At 39.8% G+C, this 20,666-nt stretch overlaps 1 protein-coding gene across 1 annotated transcript in view; it reads left to right on the plus strand.

The window, feature by feature from the left end:
* The window catches only part of LOC136881980 (zinc finger protein 415), a 127,454-nt gene extending 115,591 nt beyond the window's left edge, over positions 1-11,863 (plus strand). Inside the window, exon 5 of the mRNA XM_067154458.2 lies at positions 11,030-11,863. Coding sequence (XP_067010559.2) covers positions 11,030-11,516 — 487 coding nt within the window. The 3' untranslated portion in view covers positions 11,517-11,863. The remainder of the gene's footprint in view (positions 1-11,029) is intronic.
* Positions 11,864-20,666: the final 8,803 nt, after the last annotated feature.

The following is a 20,666-nucleotide window of genomic DNA, read 5'->3' on the forward strand; positions in this document are numbered from 1 at the left end:
GTTGTTACAAGATCTACATTATATAAATTTGTCCAAATTGTTTATATAGTCTATAGCCTCTGGAGTCGCAAAAGCAAAGTCACTAGCGCTGCCATTGAATTTTCTAGTCCTGCATTCTTGGATGATGTGCTTCGCTGTCTGTTGTGTAGCGCCACAGTCACACTCAGGCGTTGTGGAAGGCTGCAGAGTTCGGATCCTGTTCAGTGCAGACCATAGTCTACGAGGGAGCTTGAAACCAGGTGGCGCCGTCTTCTTCACAGAAGGCATTGTCGGGCAGTATTTTTCGTTGAGTCTCTTCTGCCATTCAGCAGAAGTTTGGCAGTTGTTGTTCCACAAGTTCATGGCGTCTCTAGTTGGTGGTTTTCTCGAACGCAGGCGATTAATATTCGCATCGCCGATGTCATCATGTACGGGAGTTCTGGGTTATTCACTATTTTACTGAATTCTCTTGGGAGAGCATCTTTACGTCTGACTTAACACTGGTAGCCACTGCGTGGGAGTTTATTTGATTGTGCCAGTGATGGGACGCATTGTAGTGTTCAGCTAGGTATCTATGATGTTTGTGTGGGCACTATTCAGCCAAACAGCATCCATGGGCTAATTTTGTTTGAGTCTAAAATATAATTAGTCAACATAGACATTCAAGTTGAATTACGATGTAATGCAACATTTTTACATGAGTTGGGCATAAATCACAAACAAAATTTCACATCTTGAAGCCATTTCTGATTAGACTGCACCAGGACCGTAATACTGAGGTGCAAAAAAAATTAATTTTTCTTTTTAAGGAAATTAATGCAAATTTTTCCATATTATTTTACGATGTAAAATACGCATACAGTAAATTGTAATTATATGTATTCTACATTCATTCCCAATATTAGTATATACATTTTAAACTGTCTTAGAACTTAGCATCAAATAAGACTTTCACTACCATTATTATCAATACTGTACATACGACGGACTTGTTTTGAGTGAAAATTCACCAACGTGTTCACTAGTGTAACATTTTTTAATCAATTTGATATTTAATTAATGATAAGATCTTGTAAATGTTTTTAATGTATATTCACTCATGCTACATATTTTTATAATTTCCAACCAGACGTCCGGTAGAATTTTGAGGTATTTGATATGACCAATGATGCCCCACAGAAGGGGCGAAACATGTCTCAACTATTTTTGATGATGTTTAACTAATATGTTAACATCTTGTACTGTATTAAATAGGTTGAGTTAAAATAAATGTCTTATATTATTATAAAAATCTACACAAGTCGGGTGACGACCCAATGAACAAACATTTATAACCACAGGGGAAACATACTTGGATACGCGTTACATTCGAGTGGTTTATCGCCGCCGTTAAACTTTCTAATTTCATATCTAACGTTCGCAATATTTAAATTGTCCAAGAAAATGCCACGTTATCAAGAAAATACACTATTAGGCAAATACACATCAACATGATATAAACACAGTCCGATGCAAATATATTCGGACACAGGGATTAAAAAAACTCTTGTTCAAGCCATCCTACTTTCCCTTCCAAAAGAATAACACAGACTCAAAATATGCCCCGAGCCATATGCAAATGAGAATTGTTTAGAAACTTTACAACCCAGCGACTACCTTACGAGCTAAAATAAACGTACATTTAAACAACGTTGGTTAAGTAAAATAAACAGTAAAACACAGGTCACAACACCAACAGAAAAACATATGTAGGGCTACACACACACACACCTGTAAAAATATGCATAACATGGGATATCTATCGGGGTTCAGCTACAATATGTGGGCGTTGACCAATTGCGCCTGGCCTGGCACAATACTTCCGACTTGCACTTTCACTGAAAGGAATTCACACAGCTGTGACACACAAACCTAAACACGACAAGCTGGCAAGGGGGTGCAGGTTTGTTGGAATTGTTCTAACAGGATGGACTCATAACATACTCTCTGAAGTGAGGCTAGCTGTCAGCTAATTCCTTCATTCGTTCACTGCTGGCTGATCCCAACCAGCTTGGCCTGCCTGGCTTAGGTCTCCGTACCAGAGGCAAGGTTCCCTTTCTCACAATAACAAGCTCGGCTAGTACTTTCAATTAGCCCACATCACCAGCCGGCGAATTCACATACGATAATGCCTCGATCCCAGGACATACACTGACTGACAGAGCAAAATCAACACCAAGAAGGAGTGGTCAGAACTTTATGCCAATTGCAGGGTAGACTGACGTCACTGAGGTATGCTCATGATGTGAAATGCGCCGCTGTGCTGCGCACGTAGCGAACGATAAATGGAACACGGCGTTGGCGAATGGCCCAATTCGTACCGTGATTTCTCAGCCGACAGTCATTGTAGAACGTGTTGTCGTGTGCCACAGGACACGTGTATAGCTAAGAATGCCAGGCCGCCGTCAACGGAGGCATTTCCAGCAGACAGACGACTTTACGAGGGGTATGGTGATCGGGCTGAGAAGGACAGGTTGGTCGCTTCGTCAAATCGCAGCCGATACCCATAGGGATGTGTCCACGGTGCAGCGCCTGTGGCGAAGATGGTTGGCGCAGGGACATGTGGCACGTGCGAGGGGTCCAGGCGCAGCCCGAGTGACGTCAGCACGCGAGGATCGGCGCATCCGCCGCCAAGCGGTGGCAGCCCCGCACGCCACGTCAACCGCCATTCTTCAGCATGTGCAAGACACCCTGGCTGTTCCAATATCGACCAGAACAATTTCCCGTCGATTGGTTGAAGAAGGCCTGCACTCCCGGCGTCCGCTCAGAAGACTACCATTGACTCCACAGCATAGACGTGCACGCCTGGCATGGTGCCGGGCTAGAGCGACTTGGATGAGGGAATGGCGGAACGTCGTGTTCTCCGATGAGTCACGCTTCTGTTCTGTCAGTGATAGTCACCGCAGACGAGTGTGGCGTCGGCGTGGAGAAAGGTCAAATCCGGCAGTAACTGTGGAGCGCCCTACCGCTAGACAACGCGACATCATGGTTTGGGGCGCTATTGCGAATGATTCCACGTCACCTCTAGTGCGTATTGATGGCACGTTAAATGCCCAGCGCTACGTGCAGCATGTGCTGCGGCCGGTGGCACTCCCGTACCTTCAGGGGCTGCCCAATGCTCTGTTTCAGCAGGATAATGCCCGCCCACACACTGCTCGCATCTCCCAACAGGCTCTACGAGGTGTACAGATGCTTCCGTGGCCAGCGTACTCTCCGGCTCTCTCACCAATCGAACACGTGTGGGATCTCATTGGACGCCGTTTGCAAACTCTGCCCCAGCCTCGTACGGACGACCAACTGTGGCAAATGGTTGACAGAGAATGGAGAACCATCCCTCAGGACACCATCCGCACTCTTATTGACTCTGTACCTCGACGCGTTTCTGCGTGCATCGCCGCTCGCGGTGGTCCTACATCCTACTGAGTCGATGCCGTGCGCATTGTGTAACCTGCATATCGGTTTGAAATAAACATCAATTATTCGTCCGTGCCGTCTCTGTTTTTCCCCAACTTTCATCCCTTTCGAACCACTCCTTCTTGGTGTTGCAATTGCTCTGTCAGTCAGTGTACATAGGGCTACTGCCTATCTCGTTATATATCTGGCCTCACTAGCCATTTCGGGCTGCACGAGCCATTTGCTCAACGTAACATGGGTTCGACCCCCACTAAATTCAGCACAAATGGGCGCTCTGGCCTCTTGGCTTCAATCCCTAGGTAAACTCTCCTAGTTTTGACCCTTTGTTATACAAATATAAGCATCCTCTAGCCTTACAACTCGCGTCACATAAGTTCGACCCGTATCAATTCCAAAATCTACTTTCCCTGCATATCTAAAGATCTCAATTCAATCGACGGTGTCCACAGCTCTGTCGCACATCATAAAATGATGCCTGAAATGCATGGTGCGTGCAGAGATGACAATAAATAAAGGATAAAAAACATCCCTCTGTAATCCTGATAACATGACACTCTCTCCCATGCGATATCTAAGGCTTAAGGCCTAAAAATTGTGTGAGGATGATACCCAATAAATCTAAAATGAAATAGTAGTACACGCAGACAAAAACATGTCACCAGAAAATAAAAATCACACAACACTAACTATATCCTAATTCTTCCCTTTAATTTCCACCTATCTATATATCACACTCATGTCCCAAGCTAATACATGCTATAGCTTATGAACAAATTTACTTTACTGAAGTTAAATCAAGACAGACGCCTCACTGGCTGACTTTAAATATGCACAAATATGTACATAGAAATCTCATTTGCCTATAGTACAGTATATATCTGATAACTACAACACGCTAACAGACATTAGAAAGCTTAGCTTTGACGAATGGAATCAGCAACGGCGGTCACATGACCGCTGGTGTCATTCAGGCCTTAGCCTGACATCTCAGCGATTTCCAGGAATCGAAGCCTCGTCCTCTCGAGTCCAAAGATGGCCATGATTCTCCAGTAAGCCTTGGTATCCTCCAATGTAGTTGTGGAAGTCTCCTTCTTCGCCGTTTCTTTATGCTTTTTTTTGCTAGGGGCTTTACGTCGCACCGACACAGATAGGTCTTATGGCGACGATGGGATAGGAAAGGCCTAGGAGTTGGAAGGAAGCGGCCGTGGCCTTAATTAAGGTACAGCCCCAGCATTTGCCTGGTGTGAAAATGGGAAACCACGGAAAACCATTTTCAGGGCTGCCGATAGTGGGATTCGAACCTACTATCTCCCGGATGCAAGCTCACAGCCGCGCGCCTCTACGCGCACGGCCAACTCGCCCGGTGTTTCTTTATGCAACGAGCACATGGGTTCCACCCCTAATGATTAGGTTGCAATATGGCAACAACCAGTGCAACAGAGATATAGTTAAATATATGCACCATTAGATTACGGGAACCAATCGCGGACAGTTTCCTGTCTTTCACAACGGAAATATGGAAGACGGTACGCACACTACATACTCGCATTCCGCGCCCGCGTCCCGAACATTCGTTGCTAACGTGAACAAAGTACATACGTGAGACGCCTCAAATATAACAGTGACATCACTCACAGTCTGAAGTTAGCAACTTATACAGTCATTCACCAGCCCGCACCCTGGCGACTACTCAATTACATGTTTTAGACAGAGGTAACTGTCCAGATCGTTGTTTATACTTTAGAAAACACCCTAATAAAACAAACTGAGCTTCTAACACAGCGCGGCTTCCCCTTTTCCAAGTTCTTTTATCAACCTTCCATCGTCCGTCCGGCCAAAGAGCTTCGCCCCGCTAACACTCCCCTTCCGGTCCACCGGCCAAACAGGTTCAAACTAGGCTATAGGTTTGAACGTAATACACATGAAACAGGCATAATTACACAATATTATTATTCACAGGCATATGACAATTCAAGTCTCGTTTTCTCCATACGAACAGACTGTGGAATATGGCTCCGTGACGGACATCATCTGACAGATTCCATTGAAATTTTGTACCAGGTTAGGTAAAGTTGTCTCCATTGCGCTTTAATTTTGCCAGCTCCGGAAGCTCGGCTCTCCCCACTCCAGCTCGTGGTTGGTTGACAATTCTAACCAGCGGATAGAATCTCCGCGCCTACATGTCCCACGGTTTCGTTCACACTAGAAAAATTTCCGTCTATCCATGCTTGGTACCGACTTCACACTAACTAGGCGCAGTATAGCTTCCTAACAGCCATTGTCCTCCTACATGCAATAATCCATTTTTTAAATGAACCCTGAGTGTTACTCATAATAATATGGGGCATATGGCGATATGTTACAGTATGATGTAATGCATCAAAATCAAATCAAAATCTCTTTATTTGCAAATGAGGTGTCTACCTCGGTGGCAAATGGTACACTAAAATACATTATTGTCAAGCACTAAATTTTAAATTAACAAGAGACAAAGAAAATTTTCCTAGAATACAATATTATACAATTTACGCTAATAATTTGTTCTATTAAACACATACATCATCCTACATAGTACTTCCTATTGATTAGTTGATTAGTACGCATGTCTTGTAGTTATTATTGGAACTTCAGATATTTCCAGGAATATCTACGGACTGTTCCAGATGCTGTAGGACAATGATAACTCCAAATCATGATTATCTTTGTCGAAGTTATGTAGCTAGATATTTGGTTTATTAGGTGCAGCAATTTTTAGGATTCCATGAGTATGCTCTTCCTGTTCTGCAATTATTATTTATTGGAGATGAGCTACGAGTTTCATTTTGAATTCTATGATCATGTTGTTATTAGGTTTCATGACGTTGAATGCAGGTTACTGACGAACACTCAAGTTGTTATTTAGGTTTTCACTAACTTGTGCAATGAATTTTTACGATATATTAATAGACAAGATTAAGGACAAGATTTTGGCCAACAAATGACAGATATAAATGTTTTCCTATCTTATTCTCGTTGGCGGATGGAAACAAATAATTTAAATTAATAATCGGATATTTTAAGCCTTCAGCAAATTGTCATGTTGGATTTGATGAATTGTTTGAGATATTAATTTAACGTTAAATTGATCACCAACATGTTTCTTTAATTGTACGATATTTTAATGCATTGCGTGCTAAGAACATAACAAACAATGACAGCATATAGATATTTATTCAACTGCGTTGATTGTCATGTTCAATTTCGTTTATTATCCGATCATGTTGTTTTCAGTTATTATTGTTAGTTATGTTTTATTAAAAGATGGTGTAATTAAATCGGAATATCCTCCAAACTAAAATACATTCTCGATGTTCTTATATATTGTAGATAAAGAATTAGGATACGTAATCTTGTGATGTCAGTAAGAGCCTGATGGTAAACGTTGTAACATGTGACTGGTATTCAACAAACTTACACACCCGTGAGTGGATTTTCATTTATCTCCGTTGACACCAGCCGTGGTAGACCCATAATATTATTTGAACATTTCAGTCAGAACCGTCCAGGAACGGTCATACATTAATGCCGCCCAATGTAAGGTCAAAATAGGTAGACCAATTTTGTTGCAAAGCAGGATTATTATGTGAAAGGGTGGGACAAACATGTTTTCTCTATGTATCCCCATAAAAAAAGATGCCAGTTTTAGTTCTTCAGTGACTTGCCTTATGAGGGAACTAGTATTGAGCACATATCGAAACATTTTAAAATCTTGCTGGAATCATCCATGTCCTGTAGAAGCTCACAAAAAATGAGCTGTATGGTATAAAACCAGATTACGAAACCCAGAATGTTCTAGGTTGGTATTAGGCTCGAATTTGGTTTAAATGTCTTGTGAATGAGGTATTAGTGTTCGAGTCTTATCTTGTCTTCTCAGGATTTGTTTCATTGTTACATCACCTCTAAATTAAATTACTGTAACATGCACATAGTTTTACAGGCAACTTGGTCTTAAAATGAGCATTATTTTGCCAGTGTGGCAGCGAGCTCATCAGCTGGAATACCACACCTTTCCAAGACGCTGTTCAGTACACTATCAAGACACTACAACAAGCCTCCTTGTAGGACAATGCACTAGGGGAGATAAAAATATACCCTGCCCAAGAAGCACCCAGAAGCCTTTATTGAGCTGATTACAATATAGGATGAAAGAGACAAGACCGTTGGAAGTTACAGGTGGAATGTTGATGCCAAGTCAGTAGGGAATCGCACCCCCTGGCGCAATGCATGCATGCCCTTGTGCGGTTTGGAATAGTGTCCAACATCCTTTGGAGGCAAGTCATCCACAGTTTTTGCAGCTGTCTCCCAGATCCCGCGGGTTGGTAATCGGACGGATTCCCTTTCCAATATCCTCCCACATATGGCAATGGAGAGGACCGGGGATCTTGCTGGCCACGAGAACGCCTCAACATGCTCTAGGCAGTCGATAGGCACACATGTGTATTTTGTTTGAACACTGTCCGAAGTTGCTGTGCCATAAGTGATACAACATGCAGACGTAGAATGTCTGTGACGTATCGCTGTGCTGCCAAAATCCACCGAAGCACTATTAGAGGTGACCTGAATGCATATCCTATGGCTCCTCACACCATGATGCCAGGAATTACACCTGTGTGTTTTCCACAATATGACAATATGGGCAGGATCTGCCTTCTGCCCTCGATGCTGCCAAACACTCACACGATAGTCATTGGAGGTTATAGAGAAGCAGGACTCATAACTGAACTTGATGCAATGCTGGTCATCCCCTGTCCATGTCTCCCAGGCAAAGCACCACACCAAACACAGGCGTCAGTATTCTGGTGTCAATGGCAACCAACACATGGGGCGGTAGGACCCCAATCCGGCGGTTGCAAGTCATCGGGACACTTTGTGGAAACTCGCAGGATGTTGTAGAGTCTCCAGTACATGTTTACGGATGACGGATGCAGAAGTTATGGGATCCCACAATGCTTGGCACACCATACGACGGGTGATGTTTCTTGATCAACTTGAACCGGCATGACGTTATTGTGTGCCCTCATGTACCCACTGAGTCCATCATCAGGCCACTGTGAGATCTGAATGGCCCACGTGCCTAATGCTGTCCCCCAGTGTGTGTCTGCAAGGCATCGCGGGTGCTCACACCAGTTGACTGGTAACAACAGGACGGTGCCATCGTAAATGCATTCTGGTTGGCGTTCTACGCATTACAGACCCATGCAAATCTAATCATTTACTCACACATCAATGTTGTGCATGTATACCAAAATGGGAAAATATTGGACCACTCCTTCTGGGTGCTTAATGTATTTTGTCAGGCAGTGTATATGTCTCTTTTTGCTGTATACACCTGCTTTCAATTTTGGAATCAAATACAGAATAATAAACTACTAGCATTAGTTTTTATTGTAAAGCCTAGGGATTGGATTTCATAACGACTTTCTCATTGATGCCAGTGATCATTTACAGATTAATGTCATATAAAAAATCAATTTGGTATTCAGACATTGCACAAATTTACTATCAATAACCATAAATTATGTAAGGTTCACTTTGCTCCACTCCTTTTAAGTCAAAATTCAAAAAATGCATAATTTCTATTTTGGACATCTATTTGAAGGATGCTTTCATGCAAAAACAAAGTTGTATTTTATTTCATCATTGAGTGAGATGTAAATATCAAATATGCAGTTTTTCAACCCTTTGTACCCCTTGTAATTCGAATTTTTTAAAATACCAAAATCACATTTTAGGTATTTATGCAACCTTTATTACAGCGGTTACACCAAACAAAACACTAAACACAGTAAAGGAAGGAAACTAAGTGCAATTACACAGTACCAATAACCACTACACACTCAGCGAAACATCAGCTGAAAACTGCGCGCGTCTCCGCCGACAACCAATATCAGTAGGGCCAACTACATAACAATAAACCAGGAAGGTGCTGGGAACCTACCAAGGGCACAGAGATGGCTTAGGTTGCGGTTTCCGAAATAATTCGCCGTGATCCTTAATTTTGAAAGATATTATTTACAAATGGATTTTACAAATACATTTCGAACAAAATCCGCCCTGCGGAAGGTACCGACACACAACCTACGAATTAAATGTTCTGTGATACACACAACTTGGTGATTCTTCGATAATAGCTTCCTACCAGTTCAAAAATTCAAACCAACTATACATCTAGTTACAAATCCAGTTGTACAATGCAATTTAGTAGTTTAAAAGAAACGTAATACACTATTAAATCTAGAATGAAGTTAAATGTACTTTTCAAAAACTCTGACATACAATCAAGAGACACTGAACTACCAGAGGCAAAACTCCAAGGTAAATATATTAAACTACAATTTACATATTTATCGAAACAAGGAACGGGGAATGCCTCGAAAACAAACAGGCAAGCCCAGCCGAAAAGCTAAGGCATCTGAAATAATTGAGTGGCGAATCTAGGTGAGGTTAGGGCAGACTCCTATAGGAAAAAGCAAGCGAACATTACAGGAGATTTAAGCAGGAACAGAAATCAAGAGTGCTTACCCGAAGGCGACGTCAAAACTTCGGGCAGCCAGATAGGCTGCTCACAGACCAAGACCGACTAGTCAGACGACGGACAGAACAAGACAGACCACGAAATGCTGCCTCGCTCTCATTATAAGGGGAACCCTGGCCTTGGAGTAGCCAATCAGAACGCATGAGCCCCATATTGTCACCCAGATTCACCAATCACAACTCCTACTTCAGTCGCGAACTTTAAATAAGTTTCTCGAATACGCACGATCGCGAATTTCCATTTCCAGAATAGTCAGAAAATGCATTCTAGAATACATAACCAACAAAAAGCAACACACCCTGTTCAAAAATCCATGTAACAACTATCTCGATACTTCCAGTAAATACAGAACAGAATTCTACTATTTACAAATACATATGTCACAAATATTACACTGTACAGGTTAGGTCGTTACATGGAATACAAATAAAACATTATCACCACACTTTAAAAATAAGGTCTTCAATAAACACTTCCACTACATTGTTAACCTGTGACAATTTATATGAGGAATATTTTAGTGCAAGAATGAAATTGTGTTTTCTTTTGTGGCTGAGAAAATTTAAAAAAGGTGTTTTTTGAATATAAACCTTTTAACGCTATGAAATCAAAATTTTATAAAGCATACTGATATATCCTAAAAATTTCATGTCACTAGGTTTAATGGTCTCAGGAGGACGTTTATGAGTCAGACGGGACCTTTTTATAAAACATTCTGATATATCCTAAAAATATCATGTCACTAGGTTTAATGGTCTCAGGAGGACGTTTATGGGTCAGACGGGACTTTTATATATATATATATATATAAGAAGGTTTTCATCGAATGAGATCAATTCACAAAACTTGCTTGAGAACCTGAATACTATAAATTTCTACGAATTGATATTAGCAATTAATGAAAATCAAATTATGGGTGCATTTTAAAAACTTAAATTGTAATGCATGTTATATGACTTATTCATTGTTAAATTCTGCCATACTCTCATAGTTTTAGAGATAACTGGGCAATACATTTTACAGCATCAAGAGTGCATCAGTATCACGGAATGCTGGCCAACAAGCCACAAAGAATTTGCGGGAGAAGGAGAATCCTGTACAGAAGAAGAATGCAGAGGAAGGGACATGTACACCAGGGAAAGAAGCACTACAACATCCAAATTTCAAACGACAGAGAGGTCAATATACTTGCACATCCTGTGGAAAGATCTTTCCAGACCGATTACTTCTCAGAAGACATTGTGTAAACCCTAACTTAAGACCATATTTATGTACCATCTGTGGGAGATCTTTCTATCAGAGTGGGCATCTGAAGGCCCATTCTGTTGTTCATTCGAAGGCTAAACCTTCCTGCACCAAATGCAATAAGAGTTTTACTCAGATATCGTCTTTAAGAAAGCATCAGATAGTTCACATGGTTGAGAAGCCATACTCATGCTCTGTATGCAACAAGTCATTCAAACATATCTCTTATCTGAAACAACATCGTTCCATACACAGGAACTGTTAACCTTCCTTTTTATATGTATATTGAGATAGTTATTCTTGAGTTATTATTGAGATAGTTATTCTTAAACATTTTCACGCAGGAAAGTATTTTGTAGATCATGTTCGGCTAGTTCGCTCGGTAAAGTTTTATTATTATCGCAGGGGCACTTGGTGATGACTTGGCGCTAGGTGCAGAGAGAGGTCCTGTCTACAATGTGTTTAAAGTCGTCTCTTGAATTGAATTTTAATCAATAAAGGTCTTTGTATATCACCATACAATCATGATGGTTTCAGTGGTGTTGTGTCCTAAAGTGATCCTTCAGACAGTTCCAGACCTCTCCCACTCTCACTCTCCGCCTTGCTGTTAAACTCTCCCATCACGCCTGCAACACACACAGTTAGGCACAGCAGACCTTCCACAGCAGCACGTGGATAAACCAACTTAAGCCAGCGAGGATGTAAGTTGCTTTACTATCGCTATTCATCCCATTTTTTTCACACCCCCCCCCCCCCACTTTTTTGGTTCTTCTGTTTGGTGCAGATGTGTTCTTTCAATACCTTAACTTTTATCAACGTGGTTTGAGCATGATTTCACACAACGTCCCACACAGCACAAGTCAAGATTCCCCAAACTCGTAATATACTATTATAATGTCTAAATCAACATGATCCATTTCAAGAAGGGTCCAAGTTGGTGCTTTATTTTACAATCAACGAAAGATTTTTTAGATAATAAGGACTTCATATTTTAACATTTATATTATTTTATCCATTTCGTGTTATGTGATACTTTTATCTTCTGGTTTTAATTTGATATTCAAGATATAGCTGATGTCGTCAACGATATAAGAACAAAACAGGTACTAATTGATTTCAATTAAATTGATGTTTGTATTGTGAACTTCTGTGAACTATCTTATAAGCTTTAGAGTGACAATATGGAAACATGAAGTTTATATTATGAAATCCTTATAATTTGTAAGTTCCTCATCAAGGTATAACTTAGTGAAAATTTATGAGTCCCGAAACATTGGAATTCTTCTACAATATGTGCAAAAATTCATTCATTCATTCATTTATTTCAATTAATTCCAACGAGCCTGCAGGCTCATACATAGGAATTGTACAGGACATTACAGTTTGTGTATATAAGATAATTAGTAAATGGTTGAACATATAAACACATACAATATATAAAATATGTACATCATCAATATGAGGATTACAGGGAATTATTTCTGACTGTATTTACATTTATGTAACATGAAAGTTGCAAAGGTACAAGAATGGATTATGGAGTATTTTCATTTACATAAGAGTTGCTGAAGTACAAGAATAGATTTCAGATTATTTACAATTACATAACACAAAAGTTGCAGACGTACAGGAATTGATTACAGAGTATTTACAGTATATATACATAACACAGAGTTGCAGAGGTACCGTACAAGAACAGATTACAGAGTATTTACATTTACATAACATAAAAGTTGTAGAGGTACAAGAATAGTTCCGGACAGTTTGCAAGATTGTTTGGGAGAATGCCTTAAATGACATCTGATATTTTGACTTAAACAGCACTGTACCCTTCCCAAAAATAATGCTTGACTCTTTGTTTGAATTTTGCCAAAGTTGGTGCTGTTTTTATCTCCACAGGGATGTTATTAAATAACTGGATCGCAGAGAACTTCAAGCTGTTTATACCATATTTATAAGAGCAAACATTGTATAAGGCAAAGTCATTTGCATGCCTAGTACTATATGGATGGTTGTCAGAATTCAGAGTATATGTAGTGTTGTGTTGTATAAATTTATGTTTTATTTTATACATGAGTACAGCTGTATTGAATTCTGCACTCATGCTTAGGGGTGGTATTTTAGCACATAGGTATAGATATTTTATTGGTGTTAAGTAGGGAAGATTAAGTATATTTCTAACAGCTCTATTTTGTACTACCATTAGCTCATTCAAGTCAGACTTCTTACAGCGCATCCAGATTACATTCAAATATTGTAGGTGACTATGAATTAAAGAGTAGTAGATGTGTTTTAGAAGATGTTGTGGTATAAGATAACCAAGTTTCTTTAAAATTCCTGCAACAGGTGTGATCTTTTTAGTAATGTATTCAACATGGTCTGTCCAGTCCAAGTGCCTATCAATCACCAACCCAAGATATTTGACAGTTCTAACTAGTTTTATTTCAGTATTCTGCATATATATTTTACTGTGTGGGATTTCATTCTGACCTTGTTTTGTCATTATCATATAATTAGTCTTTTGCACATTAATAGTTAATTTATTTGCTTGAAACCAAAAGCACAGAGTATTGAGGTCTTCCTGCATATCCTTAACAATGTAGTCTATATTACTACCAGTATAGAACAAGTTTGTGTCGTCGGCATACAGTGTGATACGTCCTTTCAAGCGGCAAGTTGCAATATCATTGATGTAGACTAGGAAGAGAATCGGCCCTAATACTGACCCCTGTGGAACGCCATGCGTTACCCTAATTGCTGAGCTCCTACAGTTATTCAGCACTACATACTGTTTACTATCGGACAGATAATTATCAAACCACTTCAATGCAGCACCACGAACTCCTGCTCTTTCTAATTTAGCTAACAGTCTTTCATGGTCCACTGTATCAAAGGCCTTCTTTAGATCTATAAACAACCCACCAGCAAAACTATTAAAATCTATTGACTCTTGCAGCATATTTATGAGATCTACGGTTGCTATTTCAGTGTTAGAGTTCTCACGAAAGCCATATTGTGCATTGTAAAAGAAATTATTTCTGTTTAAAAAAGTTAGAAGTCTGTTTTTAACAATAGTTTCTAATATTTTGGAGATTATGGAAAGAATACAGATAGGCCTATAGTTACTAGGATTCCTCCCGTCCCCACCCTTGAAGACAGGAACTACTTTAGCTACTTTTAGCTCACTAGGTAATGTACCAGATGCCAAGGATTCGTTAATGATATCTGTTAGCATCCCACTTACAGAATCCTGGAATTCTTTTAGAAAGTTGGCAGTTATACCATCCTGCCCACAGCTACTCTTGTTTTTTAGATTTGATATTATAGATCTTACTTCTGTTTCATCAGTTGGATATAGGTAAAATGAGTTCAAGTAACTAGGAACTGCAAGTGTTTCAGTGCTCTGGGGAGGGATTGCTGAAGCCAGGGTTTTAGCAATATTTGTAAAATATAAATTTAATGATTCCCATATTTCCTGACTGTCTGTAATTATCTTGTTATCTATTTCTAGAGATGTACAATTATCGCCTTTTGTTGTTTTTCTGTTATGTATGATTTCATTGATTATTTTCCACGTTTCCTTTGGGTTCTTGTTATGAATTCTAAATTTTTCAGAATAATATTTGTTTTTTAAGCTCCTTTTTAGATTTGTCACATTGTTTCTACACCTGCGATATTCCTGATTGAGATTGATGTTATTCTTTAGGGTGGAATTTTTAAGTTTTGCATGTAAAATGTCACGTCGCTTAATAAGGCTGAGAAGTTCAGAAGATATCCATGGCAGGCTACCATTTCTTTGTGTTCGATGACTTTGTGCTTTCTGTTTTTGTGTACCAAGCGGTAGCTGGTCAATAAAGGAATTATACATTATGTCAATTCTACTAGTAGTGTTGTTTATGACTTTTGTGTTATGTTCAGTGATATTACTACTTTCAGGTCTATCATTAGTTGCTTTCAGCCTTTTCAGTTCAAGCGATTGTGATGGAGATTTAGAATTTGGCAAAAGAATATCAAATATTAATATATTATAGTCACTTATATAGCTACCAACATTTGATAAATAATAATATATTCCTGAATTATTTATAGACACATGATCTATTAAAGTGCTTGTGGTATCACATATTCGTGTTGGATATACATTATTGCATTGCTTGAAATCATAGCAAGAAAGCAGGTTCATGTATTTTCTTTTTAGTTGGTCACTAGTTAAGATATCAATATTCGTGTCACCCAAAAATAGGCATAAATTGTTAGTTGTTTTACTTAGAAAATTTTTGAGGGATGCTAGTAATGGTATGGCATTATTCCTATTTGGGTTATATCCTGCAATTAAATCAATACTTTTATATTTACTACTACTAAATTTATCCCTATAAATTTCAACCCATATCAAGCTATGATCAAGTTCACAATTCATTTTCACATTTGCTTTCCAACAGTGCGAAATGTAAATACCTAAGCCACCTCCAGCTTTGCCGTCTCTGTGTGAAAAGATGCTTCTATAATTTGGTATATTATAGTATTTCGCCTCCTCACTTTTTACCCAAGTTTCTGTCACAACCAATATATCTACCTGGCCTATAATGTGCAACAGAATTTCTATTTCCTCAAGTTTGTTTCGGATACTCCTGCTGTTTAGGTACAAGCACCTAACCGCACTGTAAGATTTTGACGGGCCAGTAGAGCTGTTTCCGTCCAGGTGAGAAGCAACTGTATATGAACTGATGTTCTGTAAAACAAAATTATTTATGGAATCGTATTGTATTTCATAAGAGCCTAATGGAAAAATGGAATATTTGTTGTAACACTTAGGTACTGCCATTAACGAGTGTTGGTATGATATCTTGGCTGTGCCGTTACACTTGTGTCTTCGCTCTGCAACTTTCTAATATCATCAATGCTCCTAATTCGCACTGAACGATGGTTTTCAGTCCTTCTTACGTAGATTTTGCAGTCCCTTGTCCAAATATATTTATATCCGTGTTGCCGTAGATCCCTGGCCATCTTGTGGAGATATTTATTCCCCGATGTCAGATGTTCGTTGATATATACAGCTCGGTTAGCTGCTTGGATACCTAAATCTTTTGAGCTTAGTGTTGATTTATTCTTCCTTGCTGCGAGCAGCTGATCCATTTTTAACCGGCTGCAAAATTTTACAAGGAGAGGAGGAGGGAGTTCCTGCTTCTTTTGGGGTAGACGATGACACGCATCAATATCACTGTCGGTCACTTCGACACCGAGCGCATTGCCAAGTGCTTTCACAACTGCGACTGGATTCTCGTCACCAAGTTGAGGCAGTCCATGAATATCTACGTTGTTCCTCCGGACGTACTGTTGGAGGTCTTGATTTTCCTCTCTAAGCTTAGAGACTTCTTCGTCTGCTATTGTCTTTTCCCTTTCGAGGACAGCAACCTTAGACTTCAATGCCGCTAAAATTTTGCAGTGCACTTGGACAGAGTTTTGACTTATAGGCGCGACTTCAACGTTGCACACAGTGAGCTAACACCTCTGAATTTCCAGTGTATATTAAAGTATAGAGAGCTGTCTCAGTGCCTTTTATATAGGTACAGGTCCTACGTCATAATTTACATCATGTTGAATATATCTGGTTTCCCTGGATATATTTTAATAAGGCTACCATATTTAGGTGAAAAATCCTCGCATATTTTAAAACAAATTTTTGAGGTACGAAATTGGGGTACAGGTTTCATTTGCATGAAGGCTGGCAAGTTTTCGATGTTGGATGTACAGTTACGCTTTGTGTAACCGCAGATGGAAGAAGACTGCCCACATGTCATATTTAACCCTCAGACACTCAGCACGCCGATAGATCGGTGCGCAAGATTATTACCAAAACACTCGTGCCGATCCATCGGTGTCGACTTATCAGGCTACTTTAAGTATTAAATGTTGTTTGTAGTGTGCAGCACAAGTTAACTACGGTATCTTTGGGTTATAGTTCATAGTTTACTCACCAGATTGAGTCATTAGACTAAGAAATAATTTGCTTGAGACAAATGAAAAATGCACACCGTGTATGCTTACATCCTGGCGCTGAGAAGTTTCAATTCAATAAGTGTCTTCGTGTTTTGATTCGTAATACAAATTCAGCCGAGCAGTTTTCCTTTATTTAGTTTTCTGTGATATTCTGTTAGTATTTCTAAGCTTTATTCGCTGTTTTTCCAGTGAAGTGTAGTTAATTATTCCCTTGTTCAAAGTGTTTGTTGTTTATTTTTGTGCACATTTTCAATAGCTGGACCAAATTCATCACTAAATGATACTGAAGTATTAGATTATTTAGATGAACTAGATAGCGATATTGATTTTATTGCCGAAAGTGACTCTGACTACACGGAGGACGACAGTGATTCAGAAATTAGGCATACAGTTGCTCATGACATATCAGACAGTGAAGATGATGACTACAGGAGGACGACGACAGTTACTCTGAAATTAGGCCTACAGCTGCTCATGCCATATCTGAAAATGGTTTTCCGTAGTTTCCCATTTTCACATCAGGCAAATGCTGGGGCTGAACCTTAATTAAGGATATGGCCACTTCCTTCCCATTCTCAGGCCTTTTCTGCCCTTCATTGCCATAAGACCTATCTATGTTGGAGCAACCTAAAGCAACCAGCAAGGAAACAAAAACAAAGGCTACCATGACAATTATTTTATGTCAGTACCACGTGTTTGCCTTCTCTATCAGCTGTGTGCATTTATAACTAGAACTGTTAGGAGGAACAGAAAACTTTTGCCACAACAACTTAAAAATATTTTTTTCTGTTGGACCGAAAGTGTACTATACAGTAGATCTGATCCACTTCTAGCTTGTGCTTTCTGTGAAAAGGACTCTAAAAAAACATCCAGTCATCCTTCTGTCCAGTCATGCTACAGCTAAGAATCAGAAAGTTCCAGTATCCCACAATCATTTCAATCGGAAGACCAAACCAGAAATAATTGCAAATTATTGTACCGGGTGGTACGCCTCTACACCGTTTATTTAAAAGTTGCGCCAGTTGAAACTCCTCTTCTGGAGGAAGGTTGAACTTTATCTACTCCATTAATTCTCTACTTTCTCAGAAGATGTCACCACGTGGAAAATTTTGAGTTTTTGAACTGTGTCACTTTTGATGTGTTTTTGTTTAGCTTGAAGTAAGAAGTGTGAACTTTCTCTTCTAGAGGACACTACTGAAGATCAACAATAGTGCAACCTAGTGCGGAGTCAAAGAACTATTTTGTTGAAGAAATTTTTATTTCAAATGTTTGTTCTTTGCTAAATTTCTTTCTGTTATTGTTTAAGTTGGCTGTATACCCCTCTCTTTCCCCTTGTTTTGCATGTAGCCAATCCCGAATTTCTTTAATTAATTTCTATCCAATCAGATGTATCTTCCCCCAACTTGAATCGATTGCGGGGTCCTAGCCAATAATATAATTGTGGGCGGGTGTTTTCATTCCCCTAACGCCTAGAACCTTCCACGAGAGGTTATAAACTGCTGATTTTTGGGTCTCCGGGCCACTTCTGTTCCATCTTTCAGTGTATTAAGTACATCGCAGGAGGCGGGTAGCGCCTCTTTCTTCTGCAGCGGTCAACAATAAGGTAATGGCCGATTAATAAATTCTTTCTTTTCTTGCTCAGCAGTTTAACTCTCGGGGCGGGTGCGAAGCGTTCTACCATGTAACCTTTTCCTAAAATGTAACTACTCTTTTCTTCGATTCTCTTGTAAAGCTACATTCTGGGATAGAGAGTGCTAACCCTCTCGAGCTCCCACTCATATTGCTTTGAGGTGAACTTATTTTTCTCAACCTATTCTTCGATAATGTAAAACAAATTGTTCTTTTCTAAGTCACCTCTGTAGTATGGGATTAGCCCTTGCATCAGTGGCCTAAGAGCCAAAGTAGGTCTTAAAATCAAAGTGTATTAGGAGTGCAAGTTCGCCTCCTCTCAAATTGTTTTAGAGGTCATTTAATTAACCTGCTTTTCATTTAATAGACCTCAGTAGATTGGGTATTTTACCCCTGTGTTTATGTCCGTTGACGGACAACTTGAAGGTGGAGTTTGGTGTGGCCTGGGAAAGGCTTAAATGAAAGAGCGAGTGGCTCTTTTGGAAACGGAGTGTTGTGTGCCTCGAGGAGGCTTTACTGTGTAATTTGGAGCAAGTGCTCCAGGGTTTGATTGGGGTCTTCTGCCCCTTTGTTAAAATTGGTATATCGGAAAGTTGGGCTAGTTGCTCAAAAATTGTGAACTCAGGGCTCGAAGCCCAAACTCTGTAACCCCTGCAATTGTACATTTCAAATTGTGTTTCGGCTACTAAGTACCTGTTCTTTGTTATTACTTAATATTGAAAAGAAAATATAACCTTGTTAAATTTTACGTTAACTTTGATTCCGTAGTTTGAGACCCATTCACGCCCGCACCTTCCTACACCTCTACCTACCATCAAAACGCGGTAACAAGTGGTAGCAGAGCGTGGTTGAATGGGTCTCAATTTAGCCCCTTTTGACGGCTAAACACTGTTTTGATCCGAACTCTAACCATTTTCTCAGTTGCTGGAAATTTTTTATTGAGGTTGTTCAAAATTTTTCCGTCATCATGCCCGGCCCTCGCGATGTTCTCCTCCTTAACTATTTGCGCAAAGAGGAGTTGATCTACGAATTAACTATTAGAAACGTGCAATCTGGAGGCACGGTTGCTATCGACACTAACAAACTTAGAGAGTCCCTTGATTTGCCCATTTCCATCCCCAATTTGGGAGAGAAAGAAATTGATGACTCTCTTTCCACGATCGTCGAGAATATTTCTGGGCTAGCATCTGTAGTTAGTTTTTTGATGAAAATGATCCGTCTCCTAATCAAATTAAGCGGGTGCAAGGCAGACTATATCACTTTTCAAATAGAGTTAATGATCTGTTGTCTCTAAAGGTGAATGACGTTCAGAGGAAGGAAGCTAATACGCTCCTTGAAACTATTTCTGAATTGTCTAGTAAAGTCACTCAATTGTTAACTGGGGAAGTTCCTCCCAAATCTGATCAGCCCACCATAGTGAATGCAGGTAGTGAGGAAGCGCCTCCCAAGGGAGAAGTCAATAGGATAACCGTTGCTGCTCAAACTATCCCGGCCCCATTGGACACCGAATCTGAACGCCGTGCATCGTTGAGTAACATCCGTTCTGAATTAACTTCCTTACCATTGAAACCTTTACCTACTATGTCACCCGGGTTTAGCAGCTTGCCTCATCCATTGGCAATGTTGCTCAGAGGTATTTCTAAGTTTTCTGTTAACACCACCAGTGATGTAATTTCATTTTTAAGATTTCTAGTTGAATTTCAGGATCACGCCCTTGTGTTTTCTCTTTCCCCTTGTCAAATTTTGCAAATTATCTATCCTTATGCTATTGGTGTTCTCTCAGATA

Source organism: Anabrus simplex, chromosome 10 (assembly GCF_040414725.1).
Source record: "Anabrus simplex isolate iqAnaSimp1 chromosome 10, ASM4041472v1, whole genome shotgun sequence".
In the NCBI taxonomy this organism is placed as follows: Eukaryota; Metazoa; Arthropoda; class Insecta; order Orthoptera; family Tettigoniidae; genus Anabrus; species Anabrus simplex.